Source organism: Dunckerocampus dactyliophorus, chromosome 8 (assembly GCF_027744805.1).
Source record: "Dunckerocampus dactyliophorus isolate RoL2022-P2 chromosome 8, RoL_Ddac_1.1, whole genome shotgun sequence".
NCBI lineage: Eukaryota > Metazoa > Chordata > Actinopteri > Syngnathiformes > Syngnathidae > Dunckerocampus > Dunckerocampus dactyliophorus.
Window position 1 is genome coordinate 18,271,016 of NC_072826.1, and position 19,213 is coordinate 18,290,228.

At 38.6% G+C, this 19,213-nt stretch overlaps 1 protein-coding gene across 2 annotated transcripts in view; it reads left to right on the top strand.

The window, feature by feature from the left end:
* LOC129185894 (potassium voltage-gated channel subfamily D member 3-like) overlaps window positions 1-19,213 on the top strand; it is an 89,070-nt gene that overhangs the window by 68,772 nt on the left and 1,085 nt on the right. The window contains exons 3-6 of one of the 2 annotated variants that reach the window (XM_054783518.1): window positions 1,135-1,297; window positions 11,393-11,494; window positions 16,725-16,817; window positions 16,940-17,208. In XM_054783518.1, the coding sequence (XP_054639493.1) occupies window positions 1,135-1,297; window positions 11,393-11,494; window positions 16,725-16,817; window positions 16,940-17,208 (627 nt within the window). The remainder of the gene's footprint in view (window positions 1-1,134; window positions 1,298-11,392; window positions 11,495-16,724; window positions 16,818-16,939; window positions 17,209-19,213) is intronic. The other variant, XM_054783519.1, reaches the window with a different exon arrangement.

Here is a 19,213-nt window from a genome sequence, read left to right on the forward strand (position 1 = left end):
CTGAGTTTTGAGGCTCAGCAAAACCATAGAAAAGTTCAAAAGGTAGATAGATGTAGGTAATAATACAAAAAAATGGAATGCAATGAAACAGAATGTTATTTCATTATCGTAAAAAATATATCTATTAAAAATCTCCAAAGTAAATTAGAATAGACCTTCCGCAAAGCCACAAAAGTGGGGAAAAAAGTGAAGAGCATATTTGCTTATGTGTCTCTCTGTTTGGTAGCTAGCAGCAGAAGTGGAAAATAATAAAGAAAATATACTTGGGTTGCTGTAGTTTTTTGTGTGCTTCTGCTTTTTAAAGTCATTTTACTTTTACTTAAGTAGATTTTGTTCGCTGCATAAAAACCGTGCAAGCGGAAACTTTCTTTTATTTCTTCTACTCTATAGAAATGCCATTCTGGTTTTATATGTTCCTTTTTGAGGTATTTTATTGGACAGACTCTTTCATTGCCACCAATAAGATGGCACAAAGTGCAGCTAAATTCTTTGAGCTCCACTAGGGCTGTTCCGATCCACATTTTTTATAGTCTTTTTTTTATGGTCTGATCCGGTACCGATGTTTTTTTGTTTTTTTTTAATAATAAGCTTTTGTTAAAAACATTAATTTGTGGAATTGATAATAATAATAATAATAATAGTAATAATAACAATAGTAATTTTATTGACGGTCCCTAGTATAAACAACCAGCGGTTAGAGCAGAGCTTCCCTTGCGAGCAATGACAGCAGTCCGGGCACAGTGAGGGGTAACTACCACTGTAGCCAGCATCCAACGTGAAACTAACTTCACCACGGTACACCGCGGACATGTCTGCATGGTGGTGTTGCGTTTTCTTCTTCTTGCGGGTGGCGGGAGTCGAGTGGCAACCAGCTTTGAGGCGCATTACTGCACCTACCATGTTGGAAACATTATACGACAACAGAATAACCCTATATTATCCGATCTTCAAAATACAACGGATCGGCACCCGATCCCAATCCTGATGATCGGATCGAGACATCCCTAATCTTCACCTTTATCCACATCTGCACCAACATGTAAGAGCTATGTACCATCCTTGGAAAAAGTTTCATGGAAGTATTTTTTTTTCTTGTAATCCTACCCTAAATAACTGTAATAACCTCATGTGCAGATATGGAGACATGGTGCCAAAGACCATCGCTGGGAAGATCTTCGGATCCATTTGCTCGCTGAGCGGCGTGCTGGTGATTGCGCTGCCAGTGCCCGTCATCGTGTCCAACTTCAGCCGCATCTACCACCAGAACCAGAGGGCGGATAAACGCCGCGCACAGAAGGTATGTAACCAATAATTAGGACTGTGGTGATTTTTTTTTTAATGATTAAAAAAGTTAATCACATCAATCACAGTTTTCAAATTAATTAATCATGATTATTCACCATGTGTGAAATATGCCAATTTTTATGAACAGAAAGATAAATGACACGACACAATTTACATTTACATGTGTGTGTGTGTGTGTGTGTGTGTGTGTGCGTGTGTGTGTGTGTGTGTGCATATATGTACGTATTAAGAGCTCCAAATGAACAGAACATTTACATAAAGTAAAAAGATCACACAGCAGAACATTTGAATCATACTTTAACCACGTTATTATGAGCAATGAGGGGTTGCATTCAACGACACCATGTCATTTAAGATGAATTGACATGTTTTGAGTGTACTATTCAAGTATTTTCTGGGATTTCCAAGCATAATTAAATGCAGCAAATTGTACTTACGCATTAAGGGTTACGTTAGTGAGTGATGAGACTATCAAATTACTGTTTCTCTTTGTCGTTTCTGTTGATTTAGACCACAAATACGTGCCTAAAAAAGACGTTGTTGTGATGCTCAGAGTGTCCCTGAATGCATCTCGCAGTCCTCTGGTGACAATAAGGAAATGTTGTTTCAATGCAGAGAGGACTAGAGACTTCTGTTGATGTCAGGTCAGAATAAAGTTATACAAGAGCGTCAGACCCTGTGTCACCCCGTGGGGACGCTAGACTGTGCGTCCGTCTGCCGTCATGACAGAGTTTTGGCTTGACATGATGTTCATGCGTTAATTACGCTAAAAAAGTTCAACGTAATTAATTCAATTTCATTAACTGGTTACGTTTGACAGCCCTACTATTAATAGTCATCTTGTATAATATACAAATATATTAAATAGGATAATACATAAAGAATATAATCTATGATCATTTAGGGATCTCATTAAAGGACAACAGCTTGATGATAGAAGTTTTTATCAAGGACAAATTCATAAAAATGGTTGAACTCCAATCAGACATCAGCGCTCCAAACACTCACCACAACTAGAAATGTGTTGCCCTTTCCGTTTGACATTCTTGTACACACTCCAAATCCAAGTGTTAAATGTTAACCTTCCACTCAAGTGGGCCTGACCTTTCCATGCGGCCACATCACAGACCCATTATGTCGGAAAGGCTTTTGTTGATAACAAATTGATGATGAGTCTTTAACTCATTCAATACCAAAGACATATTTATACGTTTTTTTGCGCAAGAGGCAAAAAGAGGTGATGAGCTTTAAGCCTTTAAAACGGCCGATAGGTGGCAGAAGTGCATTTGATAGGAGCTCAGCATGGATCTTTTCCATGTATTAGCGCACTCGACAGCAAGAAGGAAGTGAGAGAGTGTGGAGGATTGTAGCATACAGAGGTTTACGCATTGTAGGGAAATTTTAACGCATGCACATGCGCACACACGTGCACACACGTGCACATACATCAGTTCATTTCCAAATGTGAAAATTACAAATATTTCATAGTGTTATGTTTGTAAATAAGTTTACAATTTGTGTCAAAGTGGAAGTTATGCTTGAAATCTTTTCACAAAAAGCTGTTTTTCATCCTTTTTTTGCTGGGAACTGAGATTTTCCTGAAACTTAACTCTCTAACTTAATCTTCTATTGCTGATTACTAAAGAACGGAAAAAGGTAGAAAGTAACTTTTTTTTTCTGATGAAAGACGAGAGTCTAATCTTTCTTTTGGTGGGTTCCATGTTTATATAGCCATAGAACACAATATTCTGTGTGCCTGGAAAAATCACTCAAAATCATCTAAAATGGCCAGTATTGAAGGGGTTGAAATTTGAAAAATGGCTGGGATTGAATGGGTTTAGCACTGTAAGAAGGCTGCACAATCTAATGACATCTTAATAAGGCTCACTTTGGATTGTTAGAGAGGTATTCATGTACGGTTACTCACAAAACTAGCATTTTTATTGTATTTTGTGAAGGGACAATACTATAGAAATTACGGTGGAACCTTGGGTAGTGTGTTTTTTGGCTAACGTTGAAAATTTATGCCACAAGCATACACTGTGCTGTGCATTTTGTGATGTTATTAATACACTGCGTTGAGTCCAACTGTGTTCTTAATATATGCTTATCACCAAACATCCTTGTTAGCATCTTATTAGCTTGCCACTACATGGAAACAGGAACCAGAAGTCATGTTGCCCGTCTACAATGTCATAAGAGGTTGACTCTCAAAAATGTTAACATAAAGGGTGTTTTTATCTATAGCTTTACAATTCTAGTTTTACATGCATAAAACAATTGTAAATATAAAAATTGAAGATGTGATTGTTCCGAAGGACAAAATGTGGCAGCGAGACACCTCACAATCTTCCCGTTTTGCCGTGAATTGTTTCTTGAATTCAATAGTGTTTTTCCCCTTTTTTTATCAAATGCTTGCACTTGTGACTTTCTTTGGCTCCATTTTGGATTATTGAGGTGAGAAACACAATTGAATTCAACAAATAAGCTCATGGCAAAACAGGAAGGTGGTGTCCGTGTTGATCTCGCTCCCACATTGTGTCTTTGGGGACAGTCATGTCAAGAATCACATCTTCAGTGAAGGTAAAAATAACCTTAAATGTTCATTTATCTTTTTCATTCATCATTTATATGTATTTACAGTATATGTGTTTAGAATTGTTTTATGTAAAATTAGAATTGAAAAAGTGGAGGGAAAATTAACATCAGACCTGTTGCTGTTCCCCATGTGTTTTAAGGAACATCATGTTTTGCTGGTTCATTTAGAACGATATGATACGATTCAGTGACTTTAAATCGATTCAGTAACATTTTAGCCAAAAATTCAACCAATGTGACTGTGAAATAAATACCTGGATACTGGACAGTGCAGGTAAAGTTTCCTAGTGTCCCGTTGTTTTGTGGAAGGGAATCTGGTGCAAATTATTAATAATGCTGACATACTTAAGAATAAATGATCAATGAGTACAAATAATGAGTTAAAAATGCAATACAAAATCAGAATGAACAGAGGGTGGTATAGCTTGGCTTAATTATTTATTTTAAATAGTGCACTCGAAACCTGCACTTTGCACCCATAGGTGAGGGACATTATGCAGATTCCTCAGCAAATGAATGTGGTACGCTATCTTCAATTAGGTGTTGAAACTTGGTCACCTGCACGGGCCAATGAACATGTCATAACTTATACTTATATTATACTTACTCAATCACCCAGTCACACTCAGTCACATCTTTGCTGGTACAAAGTGATGTCAACATTCTTAATCTCATCACTCCACATTTGTTCTGCCAGCACTGTGTGTGCCTGTGTATGCGTGTGTGTCAGGGATACACATTCATGACCGACGTGTTTCATGTATGTGCATATGCGTGTGCGAGGGTGTCTGAAAATAGTGACAGAGTGGGAGATGGCAATGAATTAATTGTGCGTGGGAATACAGTGTTTTCCACAACGTCGGCAAATGATGCTCTCAAAATGATGTCATCATGGCCAAATCATGCAGGGCCAAATATGGGCCAAATACTATGGGCCAAATACTATTAAAGGTAATTGTTAGGTCACGAGCCACACACTTCTATAGGATTGTCCCTTGTGAAGATATACTGTCTAGGGGTGTCACGAGACACCCAACTCACGAGATGAGACGATACACGAGATTGGTAGAGATAACATTAATTTTAAGAAAAGTACAAAGAAAAAAAATGACATACAATGACAAAACAACATACATATACATATACTTATATTTAAAGACAAATCTTTGTGTTTTTATTAGTTATTAGTATCAACAGTCTAGCTTTCTGTAGTTACAACTTTTTAAACTTTTTTTTCCCACTTTTGCTGGGTTTTTGTATCTTTTATTTCTCCAATGAGCCGCATTCCGACAGATGGCCCCTGCGCCACACTTTGAACACCCATGCGTGTTTTGCCAGGAAGGCGAGGTGCTGCGAGGCGATGGAAAAGTGTGTCCAAACTCTGCCTTCTCAGTTCTGTTGGTCAAGGGCTGGGTTGCATTGTGGAGGGATTTTTACAGCTTTCAGACGTACATTGCACGGAGGTGGAGCTCACTCCTGCGATACAGTCACCTTTGTTGATGGCTTGTATTTAATTACCGTATAGATGCATGACGTAGGAAACACTTAAATGCGCACCCTTACTCACTAAATATATCGACCATGTCGCGAAATTGTCAACACGGATCTCTTGTATGTATGAGGTGTGTTATGAAACAGACCCGGAGATTGTGGGTGCTTGAAAAGTTGGCTCTCAGCAATGAGCGTCAACAGAACCGCTCTGTGATTAAAGGTGCAGACAAGCCTGCACATTTATGTGAGTTGGTCTGACAAATCTTTAAGTAAAGTTGATCAAATGTAGAATTACTACAACTTCTGATTGGACATCAATAAAACACCAAGCAGCTGTTTAACTCTGATGGAAAATACAGCCACACGTCACTCGCTGATGCTGACGCTGGGAACACCAAAGTAGGTTAGATTGCAGGGTTTAAAGTGTGCCGAAAGCACTTAATGCACGCTTCTAATAATGCCTTGCAGGCTGCCACTTCCATATTACTGTATTATCAGTGATAGTAGCGATGCCATAGTTTACAGTCTGATTGGCATCTGGCTGTCCTGTTGTCGCGATACAGTTTTTCTCTAAACGAGAATTCTCGTCACATTTTAATCTTGCAAGATCTCGTGTGACGGGATTTCGCGAAACCCCTCACACTGTCATAACAATGGTCGCTGTGAGATACTTGTACTTTGAACAATCTTAATTAACTTCCACCCTGAAGGATTTGCTATTCTCATTTATTGCAGTGCTTTTAAAACATTAAAACACATCCGCAGCCGCACTGCACCTCAGCACAACAATAAAACTCTGCTAAATAAAGTCCTGTCAGGTTTTATTCTAAAGTCAACAACAAAGCAATAGAATTCCATTAGTTGCTGTTTCCATAGTGATGCAAACTGACCTGGCAAATGGACAATAATTACCACAGACACACTGTACAATCTTGTAGAAAGACTTCCTAGAAGAGTGGAAGCTCTAAAGCAAAAGGACGTTTCCCATTCTGGAGGACAAAGTGTGTGTTCTCGTTTGTTGTCCTCCACAACCGCTCATTTGTCTCCAGCAACAACAGGCTGCTGGAGACTCCCTCTACAATTACAAAGTCACCTGGGAAGGTTTTGCAAAAAAGGTCTTCTTCTCCGTCACAGTTAGTAAATAAAAAGTAGATCATGTAAAGTCGATTACACAGTCTAAGTCTTTCTCCTCTATGCTGGACCTACTTGGTGTGCATATTCTTTCCACCTTATAGTGCCTGATATAAATGTGCTTTTGCAATTCCCTGAAGAAAAAGATGTTTATTCCTGCATAAACCAGTTGAGAGGCGCCTTAACTCAGACAGTAAACAAGACAAACACGGCGAAGATGGAACACTTGACTTGAAAGAGACATCATTGAGTAAAGATGGGCAAACATACTGCTAGTATGTGAGGAATAAGTCATAATATGTATGATATAAACAAATCACCACAATCATTTGGATGGTGTTGCTTGCCACGTATTAAATATCATTACTCTTTCAAATCTCGCCTTTTTTCCACCAACTGTTTATTCCATTCATTTGTGCTGAGGACATCCACAGTGGGGAAAAAATCAGAATGGCAAAAATAATACAGCAGGTACTTATTTTTAGCAAGGAATTTACAAATACTGACGTTCCCTGGCAGCTAGCTTAATGAGAGGCGTATCATTAGTGAACAACTACAGTTGACACTGGCTAAGTGGAACAGAAACACAGGTCATTAAACCAGTGTCATTCAAATCTAAGTAGAAGTGTGGATTACTATGGGTAATCAGTAACAGTAACAGTAATCCCTCATTTATCGTGGTTAATTGGTTCCAGACTCGACCGTGATAAGTGAATTTCCGCAAAGTAGGATTCCTTCCTTATAAATGGAATATTTTCGTAGTTAGAGCATAAAGAGCCTGTTTACAACCTTCTAAATACGGTCTTTGACATTATTAGTGCCCTCTGAAATAGCACCCCTTTGCATTTGTATTACCCAATATAGTTGACATAATAACAAAATAGACATGAATAAAACATAACATAGATTCACATGTTAGCATTGGGAAAGTTCTTTGTTGATTTTTTCACCAAGTGACCAGTGTAGAATACCACATATCACATCTTTGAATGCTTCTTCTGAATAGCTTACATTTGTATTTATGATCATTTTGCTATTTTTATGCTTGAAAAAAAAATGCTTAATTTAGGCCAAGAATGCATAAAATTCACTACTACTCTTCAAGACTAACTTGAATATGATTGAATTTTTGTAGTTTTTGGAGAATTTTTTTTTCTAGGATAAAGGCAAAAATCTAATGTGAACACAGTTGCAATTACAAGAAAAATAGTAGTTTATTTTTATGAGAAAAATAAGGTAATACTATAGCAAAAATGTGAAGGAGAATTGGAGAATAAATAAAATAATGATGAAAATATTGCGATATGAGAAAAACGTAGTAGAAATATTAAAAGAAGAAAGTCAAAATATTACAGCAGAACAAATGTAATATGAGTATTTTTTTTGAGAATAAGAAAATAAATACAGTAAAGTTTTATTTATATATATATATATATGTTTGTGTGTATGCGTGCGTGTGTGTACACATATACAGTAAATCCATCCATCCATCGTCTATGCCGCTTATCCTCACTAGGGTCACGGGACTGCTGGAGCCTACCCCAGGTGACTTCGAGTGAGAGGCGGGGTACACTCTGCACTGGTCGCCAGCCAATCGCAGGGCACATATAAACAAACAAGCATTCACACTCACATTCATACCTATGGACAATTTAGAGTCTCCAATTAACCTAACATGCATGTTTTTGGAATGTGGGAGGAAACCGGAGCACTCGGAGAAAACCCACGCACGCACGGGGAGAACATATAAACTCCACACAGAGATGCCCAACGGCGATTCGAACCCGGATCTTCCCGATCTCCTGATTGTATGGCCAACATGCTAACCACTAGGCCACACATAGTAGCATTCAACCAACCCTGTACGCCCAGAGCACCCACCCACAGGACACCGCAAGGAAAATGCCTTTTCCAAGTCCACGAAATGTGGACCAGCTGGGCAGATTCCCATGCTCCCTACAGTACTCTTGCAAGGGTCTAGACCTGGTCCAGTGTTCCACGACCAGGACAAAAACCACATTGCACCTCCTGTACCTGAGATGTACATAACAGTACAAGGAAAAGTCAGAATTTGATGAATATAAGTGGTGATCTTAGGAGAATAAAGTTGTCATCAATGCAAAAATAAATCAATCACGCCTGTATTAAAATGAAGAGTGTTAAGGATGCTGTTAAGTTAGACTTTAGTACAGCAGCAATGGAAGAGTCAGCGTTTCATTTTTTAATATGACCTAACATGACCTCTGCATCACCACTGACTCCAACAAGGTCAGTAAACTTGTAGTCAACCTCCATCATGGCAGAATCGACCATCAAGGAGTGAAGGATGCTGATGAGGACAACCAATCAGATCAGAGTGTGTTATTCCCCCACATTCTTCCTCCCGGTGTCAAGAGCAACCTTTGATCAGCCGAGACGAGCACGAGGCCGCCTTCTCGCTGTCAAAGCCGTTCTCTCGTTAAATGAACGTTTCTGCTTGCCAACCACAGACGGACACACTTTATAATCCACATGCAGCGCCATAAATATGATAATTACATCTCCATCCTTCCTCCTCACACCAACCAACTCCAACAACAGCTGCAACTATTTCACAAAGTTCCCCAAACTAATCCCATGACTTTTGAGTTATATGTGGGAATGTTAGCAGTTTATTGGAGGAAAGAGGCAGGACACGCTTGAGGAGAGCGCGCTCACTTTTTCACTTTTTTACAAGCACTGCAGGCAGCTTCATATCCTTCAGTTTTCCTAATATCTTCGTTTTAGGACGTTGCATTACCATATCTTCTCTCTCTCTGCTGACTTACCAAATCCATCTTTCAGCAGCTGACTCCTTCATTTTAGTGGCACACCCCCCTCTTAGACAAGGCAATTTAAAGGCATATCAAAGATCACCTTCCCTCTTTAACTCTATCGCAAGCTATTTCACCGCTGACTTTCACCGCAGTCAGGAGATCTGGGTTCGTATCCACATTGAACATCTTCTGTGTGGAGTTTGAACGTTCTCCCGGGGTGTGCATGGATTCTCTCCGGGTACTCCGGCTTCCTCCCACATTCCAAACATGCATGTTAGGTTAATTGGAGACTCTAAATTGTCCATAGGTGTGAATGTGAGTGTGAATGGTTGTCTATACTGTATGTGGCCTGTTATTGGCTCGCTACCAGTCCAGGGTGCACCCTGCCTCTTGCCCGAAGATAGCTGGGAAAGGCTCCAACGTGCCCTCAACCCTAGGGAAGACAAGCAGAACAGGATGGATGGATGGGTGTTACTAGAATAAAGGTTATATTATTAATTATTAACTTTACAGGAATAAAATCATAATTTCACAAGGAAAAAGTTATAATTTTGCCAGAATAATTTAATATGAGAAAATGTAATACTATGAGAATAAAGGTAGCTATATTACAAACCCCCAAAAATTATTTTACAAGAATAAAATCATAATTTTTAGAGCTGTCAAAAATAACGCGTTAACGGCGGTAACTGATATATTTCATTAATTACGTTAAAAAAAATTTGCATCATGGCAACACGGCCCTCTATTATGATGACAGACGGCAGCACGGTGTAGCTCCCCACAGAGTCATACAGTGTCTGAGGCTCTTTTATCACTTTATTCTTACCTGAACTCATCAGCAACAGTGTAATGCCAACCCCATATACGGTCCTCCTACTCCAAACAAACACGTACCTATCCATTCATTCCAACAACACTTCCTCATTGTCACGAGACAGGCCGCGAGATGCGTTCACTGACACTCCCAGCATCACAACATCTTTACTATGCGTGTATGGGTGGTCTAAATCAACAGAGATGCAATGAAAAACAATAAGTGGATATTCTTATCACTCACTTTGTAACTCTTAATGCGGAAGTACAATTTGCTGCATTTAAGTGTGCTCGGAAATCCCAGAAAATTCACTCAAAACGTGAATTCAACTTAAATGACGGGGTGTCTTTGAACGCCACTCCTCATTGCTCATAATAACTGATTCAAATATTCTGCTAGTAAAGAAACCAGTGTTAGGTAAATACATTTTCAAACATGTGTTACATTTTTATTTTAAGTTAATTTGGCGCTGTTAAAACATACAAATATATACTGTATAATCATGCCCTGTTATTTATCTTTCTTTCAATAAAATACAGTAAAAATTGGCATATTTCAGACATAATGATGGTAATTTATTTTGAACATGCATCCAAGTTACATTGGAATACATCACATAGTACAATTCACAGTTCTACGTGTCCAAAAAGGAGTGGGAAGAAGCAAAGCTTATTTAATCCTACCCCCCCATCCGTTTCACATCAATTGCAATTTGTTCACTTCCTGTACTCCAAATGTACTCTCTGCTAGTGTAAAATGCATAGGAAAATGATAAGGTAATATGATAATATGATGACGCAATATAAGGTAACATAGTGTGACATGGTGATTAATCATGATTAATTCAAACCGTGATTAATCTGATTGAAAGTAATTTTACAAGAAAATGTTATAAAGTTACAATATTGGGAAAAAAAAGTTTGAATATTATTAGTATAACGTTGTAATATTATGAGGGAAGATGGCTGAATATTACCAGAATAAAGTTACAATATAAGGCTGTAATATTTCACACACACACACACACAAAATGTATTTTACAAGAATAAAGTCTTAATATTAGAAGAAAAAGGTTATGATTTTATAAAAATAATGTTGGAAAAAAAGTTATTTTATGATCTAAAGTTGCAATATTATAAGAAAAAAGTTGGAATTTTTCAATAGATACATCAAAATATGACAAAAAAACCCACTGAAATTAAGAGAATAAAGTTGTCATATTATGAGGAAAAAAAACCTTCTTCTTCCTTCTCAGAAAGCCAGACTGGCCAGGATACGCTTGGCCAAGTCGGGGAGCGCCAACGCCTTCCTGCTGAGGAAACGCAACGGACTGCTTAATGAGCTGCTGGAGCTGACGGTGAGGATGACCTCTGAACCCAAACACCAACACTGTAGATTATAGTCAGAGTTTATACGCGTCCTTCATAACCGAATGAGGATAATCTACACAGAAACACTGTGGGAATGATTCCTAAAACAGAACTATAACCATTATTAGACCTTTGTTTGCACAAATTAGTTTGACAATTGAACCATTGCTCTGTATTGAATATAAAATACAGAATGGGACAAAGTGCAACATCTAGTGGGGAACTATCTCTACTTCTGCATTCAAAATGACAAAATAATGAGACTGTAATTGAGTTTCAGAGATTAATGACACTGGTGCATTCATTATCTCAGTCCACCGCAACCCGATAGCACACACACATCTAGATGCCCCCAACATGACAATTACCGCCGTAATGAAGCCAGGAAGTTTCACAAAGTCCTTCCTTTGGCTGTGAAGGGAGCAGAGGTGATAAGAGAGGAGTTGGAGCTCTCATCCTACAAGCATAAATCACACACTTTCCATCCAAAAGGGATTTTTAAAAAATGTTTAACTTATCTGGCTTTGGTTTGTTGGCCTCAGGTAATAATGAAAAAATATACTTAAATACATGGGAGGAGACTATTTTTAAAAAAATGATCTTTTTAAGGCATAAAGTTGCAATATTACAAGAAAAAAAACCTGAATATTAGCAGGTTAAAGGTACAAAACTACGAGGAAAATATTATCAGAATATGGTTGCAATATTAAGAAGAAAAAATATAATTTCACAAGAATATGTCATAATATTACAAGAAAAAATACATAATTTTAGAAGAATTAAAGCATAATATTACAAGAAAAATAGTTAAAATATTGCCAGAATAAAGCAACAGTATTACGAGAAAGAAAGTTACCATGTTAAAGGAAAACTGCACTATTTTTGGAATTTTGCCCATCATCCACAATCCCTGTGAAACATGAACACACATGTGTTTCTCTTTTCTGTGCGTTCTCAACATATATAGACAGATAAAAAGAGGTAGCTAAGAATGCATGTAATGGGATACAACTATTTCGCCTTTAAAGCCTTCTGAAAAAAACTCCAAAAAGTGCCAACAACGCTCCATTTATATAATGTGACCTGCATATGAACCGAGCTACAGTGACATTGATATTATTACTGTTATTAACATTGTTACGCCGAAGAACTACATTAGTGGCGTAGTGACACCTTGCCACACCATACCGGCGAGTGACTAGCTTCCCCATACACTCGCTTGCAGTGCGTCAGTGCCACGCTCACAATGCCTCAGGCCACTACCGAAATATTGAGGCTGCCGCCACTGCTGCTGTCTTTTTGTTTTTGAGTTTGGAAACGTTTATGCTAGGTGTAGCGTTTGTTTCTATTCTATGCTAAAAATGACCAAAATGCGGCAAAATACTGTAAGTATTGCATGTTATCATGAATGTGCCAGTTAGTCCGTGGTTACAGCAAGGATATAAAACCATAAAACCTTGTTGGAGGTTTTAATAGCAGGCTTTGTAGGCCGAATAGGTGGATCCCATTACATGCAGTAATGAGCTTTCTCTTTTTATCTGTTTTTATATGTTTACAACACCCAGAAAAGAGACAGACGTGTGTTCATGTCTCACATAAGGATTGTGGATGATGGGCAAAATTCCAAAAAAACAGTGCAGTTTTCCTTTCAGACATAACGTTGCAATGTACAAGTAAAAAAGTCAGATTACCTGAATAAAGTTGCAATATTGTGAAGAAAAAAGTCATTATTTTACAAGAATAAAATCATATTGCAAGAAAAAGTTAGAATGTTACCAGAATAAAGTGGCAATATAATGAGAAAGAAAGTCATCATTTTAAGAGATAAAGATGTAATATTACAAGAAAAAAGTCGTAATTTTACAGGAATCAAGTCATAATATTACGAGAAAAATAGTTAGACTATTACCAGAATAAAGCAGCAATATTATGAGACAGAAAATCATCATTTTAAGAGATAAAGTTGCAATATTACAAGTAAAAAAGGCAGATTACGGAATGAAGTTGCAATATTGTAAAGAAAAAAGTAAATATTTGACAAGAACAAAATCATAAGATTACAAGAAAAAAAAAAGTCATAACATTACCAGAATGGAGGGGCAATATTATGAGGAAAAATTGTTTCATTTTAAAAGATTTTAAATGTTACAATATTATAAGGAGGGAAAAAATGGAATTTTCACAGATTCCGTGACAATAGTACAAGAAAAACATCAAGATTACCAGAGTAAAACTGCAGTGTTATGAAGAAAAAAAGTACTCATTCTACAACAAAGAAATCATAATATTAAAAGAAAAACGTCAGACTATTACCACAATAAAGTGGAACATTGATAAGAAAAAAGAGAAAGTTACAATACTGCAAGAAAAACTTCAGATTACCAGTATAACATTATTATTATTACTAACAATAAAATAACCCCCATGGAGAGTGAGGGAGGAGACCCGTGTTGATGAGATGCTGTATATTTCTTTGTCCTTGCTAAAAGATGACGAGATGTTATGTCGGTGTTGTGTTTACTCGTATGCTGGGGGGCTTCAATCTATGAGAAGGTTCAAGCATGAAGCAGCAACATGGGGGTGGCACTAATCCTCACAGCTGCTTCTTTTCCTTTCTGTCTGTCAAATTGTTCATAGATAAATAAATAAATAAATACAAGAAGCTATGCTGATGGATTTTTACCCTAGGTGCCTACCTGCCAACATTTGTATTATAAAACAAGGGAAATGTTCTAGAAAAATAGGGGCAAATGAGGGACATTCTGGTCTTCCGCAAGAACTTCCAGCACGCCAATCTGTGTGTATGTAGAAAGTGTTGTATTTCGCAAGTAAATCATCTTGACCAGAAAAGAGTGCCGAGCTTTGAACCTTGAATGCAGTCTTGTCGACGAGGCAGCCCACATTCCAACTGTTTTGTTCACGCGTGCAGAATGTGAATGAGGATCCTTGAGGCTGGATCGCCCCCGACCCAAACCCTTTGAGTACACGTGCAGAGAGAATTCAATGGCTTTTAATCTTGGCTTGGCAACGCTGCAGACTGAGATGCATTCTCGTCAAACGCTTTCAAAGGTCCCTTTGGAAAACTATAAAAAATGTTTCATAATCTTTTTTGGTTTTGCTACCAACCCCGTTGTTGTCGTCTCACTGAGGCGTCACACATCACTAACATCCTTGTTCGCCTCAAGCGTCTGCTAATGCTCTGTGCTATCCTTGTACATCATTACAATGCAAAAACAGAGACAGTATTTCCCATAAAAAACATGTAAATCCAATAATCCATTCCAGACACCCAAACTATTAACAAGATATTCCTTAAATGGAGAAAAATTACAAAAATTACAGATAGGATAGTTGGAATTCAATAGTGTTTCTCACCTTCTTTATCAAATTTCTAGCACTTGCAACTTTTTTGGCCCCATGGCGAGTTATTCAACAGTTGCATTCAATAAAAACCACGTAGCCAGAGAGTCACCAAAACGTAGGATGCTTTGTTTGCGTCCTCAGTTTCACAGAACGATACAGTGCATGGCAAACAGACTGGGGCGTACAAAAACCGAGGCACATCATGAACAAAAGCATGTTCAGAAAAACTTTTTTTTTTTTTAATTCATCAAATGTACAAAAACCAAGGCAACATTTTGCTGGAAATATGACAAAAGCTGAATGATACAAAAACTGGGGCATACGAAATGACACACAGCATGAACAAGATGCTGAGAAAAACATTGTTGTTTAAAAATTCACCAAAAAGTGTCTGGTTAGCGTATTTATGAGTTAGGGTTAGGGTTAAATGTACGCAAAAATGCACCTCTGTTTGCATACATTTCCCGGTGACCATACCACAGGGGTCACCAATGTTTTTTCTTGCGAGAGCTACTTGTACAAAAAATGAAAAATGACCAAGAGCTACTCATTTTTAGAACATTTTCATAGCTTATTTCAACCCAAACAAACCGAATATGCTTGTTGTACCAGATCATTCACGAAATGCTGGTGTCCCCAAATCACATTTTGGATTTTCGAATGCATTTCTTTCTTTCGTTCTCCCATTATTAACTGAAAACCTGAATGAAGCAGGCTTGCGGGCGCCTCACGTGGTCGTGGGGGGCTACCTGGTGTCTGCGGGGACCGCATTGGTGACCCCTGCCATACAATATCCGTAGTAATATCTAATAGTCTTGTTGTTAGTACACTGTGCGACTCGGACTGTGTTCTTAATCGATTTTTATCACAAAACATCCCTGTTAGCATCCTATTAGCTTGCTCTGAACTGGAAACCGGAACCAGAAGCATTGTCTCTCCCAGCTTAGTTACCCGTCTATGACGTCATCAGCAGTTACGTCACAGGTCTCTGCTTTTCTTACTGATCACGGCTGCAAAATAACCCCCAGCCAAAGAAAGGTGCAAGTGGCAGCATTTTGATAAAGAAGGTTTGAAACGCTATTGAATTCAACAAATAATGAGCAAAACACGAAGGCGGTGTCCTTGTGGAGCTCTGCTCGTCCCTGCCACATAGCCGTCTTTGTCAACTACGGTCTTCAATCAATGAAAAAGTGATGTTCATTTATCCCTTTCATGTGTTATTTATATGTAGTTAGAATTGTTTTTATGCATGTAAAACTATAATTGTACAACATTTTTTAAAAGCTGAGGTTACACTGTAATTAAAAAGAAAAATCAAATTTAATAAAAAAGATTTTCAAGTAACGCAGTGTAATAAGAAAAATATTGAAGTTTTTAGATTAAAAAAAATAGTCTGTAGTCTGTAAACATTCTGAACGTTGATCTGAATGTATGATTGATTTTTTTAAACAACACAAAATAGCGAAAGTAGCTAAAAGTATGTGTAATCAAACATACTGATATACTAATATAAGAAAGCATGAAATGTAGATTTTTAAAAATACAGGAGTTGGAAAGTACAGTATTGAGATGGGGAAAGTGGGTTTTTTTTATGTTTCACAATAAACAAAGCAGCTTGGTGAAAATTGGGGACCAAAAGTGTAAAACCGGCCTAATTCTGATTTTAAAAAAATTGGGCAAAGAAATGCAATGAAAAGCATGTTGATTAATAAAATACAATGAATAAAAATATAAAGTAGCTATAGGTCAAAAACACAAAACTATCTTAATTGAAACTAAAAATGTGTTTATGATACTTGTAGACATGAAGTTGTGGTTGTAGACGTGTTAAATGTGCTAAGGTTGTTGTGTCAGGGTGCAGAGGCTGACAAGCAGAAGCTGGCAAAGCCGTCGTCTCTTCTGGAGAGTCAACACCACCATCTGCTGCATTGTCTGGAGAAAACCACTGTAGGTGCAACACCGCTTCTTTCTCAACATGCTTCTTCACGGCATTAAAGACATCATCATCAATATTAATATGTGCACTTTATATTTTTTTTCCTCTCCTGCCTGCTCATCTTTTTACGCAGTCTTTGTTCCCCCTTCAGGCTCATGAATTCGTAGACGAGCAGCTGTATGAACAAACCTGTTTAGAAACCATGCTGCAGAGCTTCCCCGCCCGCAGACAGTCTGGAAGCAGCGCTGAGGGCGTCACGACCACCTGCTGCGGACGCAGGGCCAAGAGGAACGCTCCACTGGCCAACGCTGCTCTGCACCCAGGACCCAATCAGCAGAGCCCCTTGCAGGAGCTCAGTGCCATCCACATACAGTGTGGGGATCGAACAGCGCACGCTGCCAGGTGAAACACAGAGGAGGCGCACATCCTAGTGGCTACGCCTGACGCTAACAGCAACACGTACAGTAACTCAGTCTGAAACCTGACCCTGAAATTAAAACCTTTAAATCTCTAACCCTTAACCTAACCCTTAAAAACCAAACAGAAACCTTACACCTAATAACAATAATTCTCACCCTAGTCCTAAACCCTAACAGAAACCCCAACCTTAAGCACTAGCCCTAACACATATTGAAACCCTTACCCAATGCTAATGCTAATCCTAACCATAGCCCTAGGCCCAAACCCAACTGTAACCCTAATAGAAACCCCAACCCTAACCCCAGCGTGAACCTAATCTACAGTGTCCCCTCGCTACATCGCAGTTCACCTTTTGTGGAATCGCTGTTTCAGTGATTTTTTAAGTTTTTTTTTTAAAACAGTTTTTGCTTTTTTTCGCCGGAGCTACATATCAAAGTCTTCATTCATCTTGTGTGTGAATTTCTGACTTGTAGGCAATGTACTTCTGTCCCAGTAGGGGGTAAAAGTTCTCTTTTCCTCCAACCGGCAGCGACAGATTGTCTATGAAGAAGACGGATTGTGGGTTGAGAGAGGAAAATAGCGAAACACATGCAGACAAAAAACACAGGCAGCTAACACTGTCACAGAGCTCGTCTGGTGGTGGATCTGCCTTTAGTAGTGACGTGATCGGGAAAGATAGAGGTGACATGGGTGATGTAGGTGACGTAGACACAAATGCAGTTGACAATGGCAGCCGAAGCAATAAGCTCGTGGTTAGCGTTGCTGAGCCATGTGGCGCGACACGGAGCCTGACACCGGAAGCAGTTCAGAGTCGGGTGACTCAGAACCCGACCCTGATTCTTCTGACGAGTGGCTGTCGTCTGAATCGGTCACCAGCAGGGATTCATCCCCACATCCAGCAGACCCCACCGACACTCTGCTTCAATTTGCTTCTCTGCAGAAAAAGCTTGTTTTCTCTGATTTTTGGTCAAAATCAGGTGTTTGTGCTGAAACTACCCTATGTTCTACCACCAGTATCCTAAACACCCAAAAAGGCTAGAAACAAACTTTTTTTTCTGATGAAAGAAGAGAGTCTACAGTTTCTTTAGATAGTTAAAATGTTTATGTAGTCCTAAAACTCAATATTCGGTGGGTCTTGAAAGTTCAGCAAAAATGCCCAAAAACGCTCTGAACATGGCTGGCAATCAATGGGTTAATGAGAACATCTGTGCCTGTTATTGTATTTAGTACTGCGACCAGCAGAGGGTGTTGTATACTCATGTGAGAGTTAGATGTCTCCCCCCAGGTCTCAGCTGGTTAAATATAATACCGTCCTGATTGGCTAAGGGAGAACCGGCCCATTGTGTTCTGGTTCTGACTGGCTGTAGACCATTGTCAATCAATCTCCTTCGTGCAGCACTGCCGTGTTTCCTATTTGCTAGTGATCATAGAGCCCCATGGAATACTGTAATTGAATCTTGTTCATGGAGGACTACGTGGAGGAGTAAAATACAACAACAGGAACAATATGTTTTAACAAGGATACAAAAATGCTACAGCTGAACGGCGCCGGGATGAGGCATGTCAGTCACTTAATTTCTTGTGCCCAACATTGCTCATTAAAATTCAAATGAAATTTGAACTGTGAGAGTGTTTAAACAAGAGAGAAATGTGAGAAAATGTTAATGCCTGTCTGAGAAAAGTGTATTGTGAGGGGTTTTACAGCCTGAAAACATACATAATAACTGCAAACAAATAAAGTTGTCTTCTTCACGGATTTGACTTATTGCGGGCTATTTTGGGAACCCATCCCCCTGTGATAAACGAGGGAACACTGTATACCTTAACTTGAGCTCTAATATTAATGCTAACCCAAACCCCAAACCTAACCCCATCACGAACCTAAAACCTACATTTCACTTTTTTTTTTCACCTCAAAGTGAAACCTTAATCCGAGCCCTTATCTTTACCCTAACCCCAAACCCAACCCAAACTGAAACCCTAAACC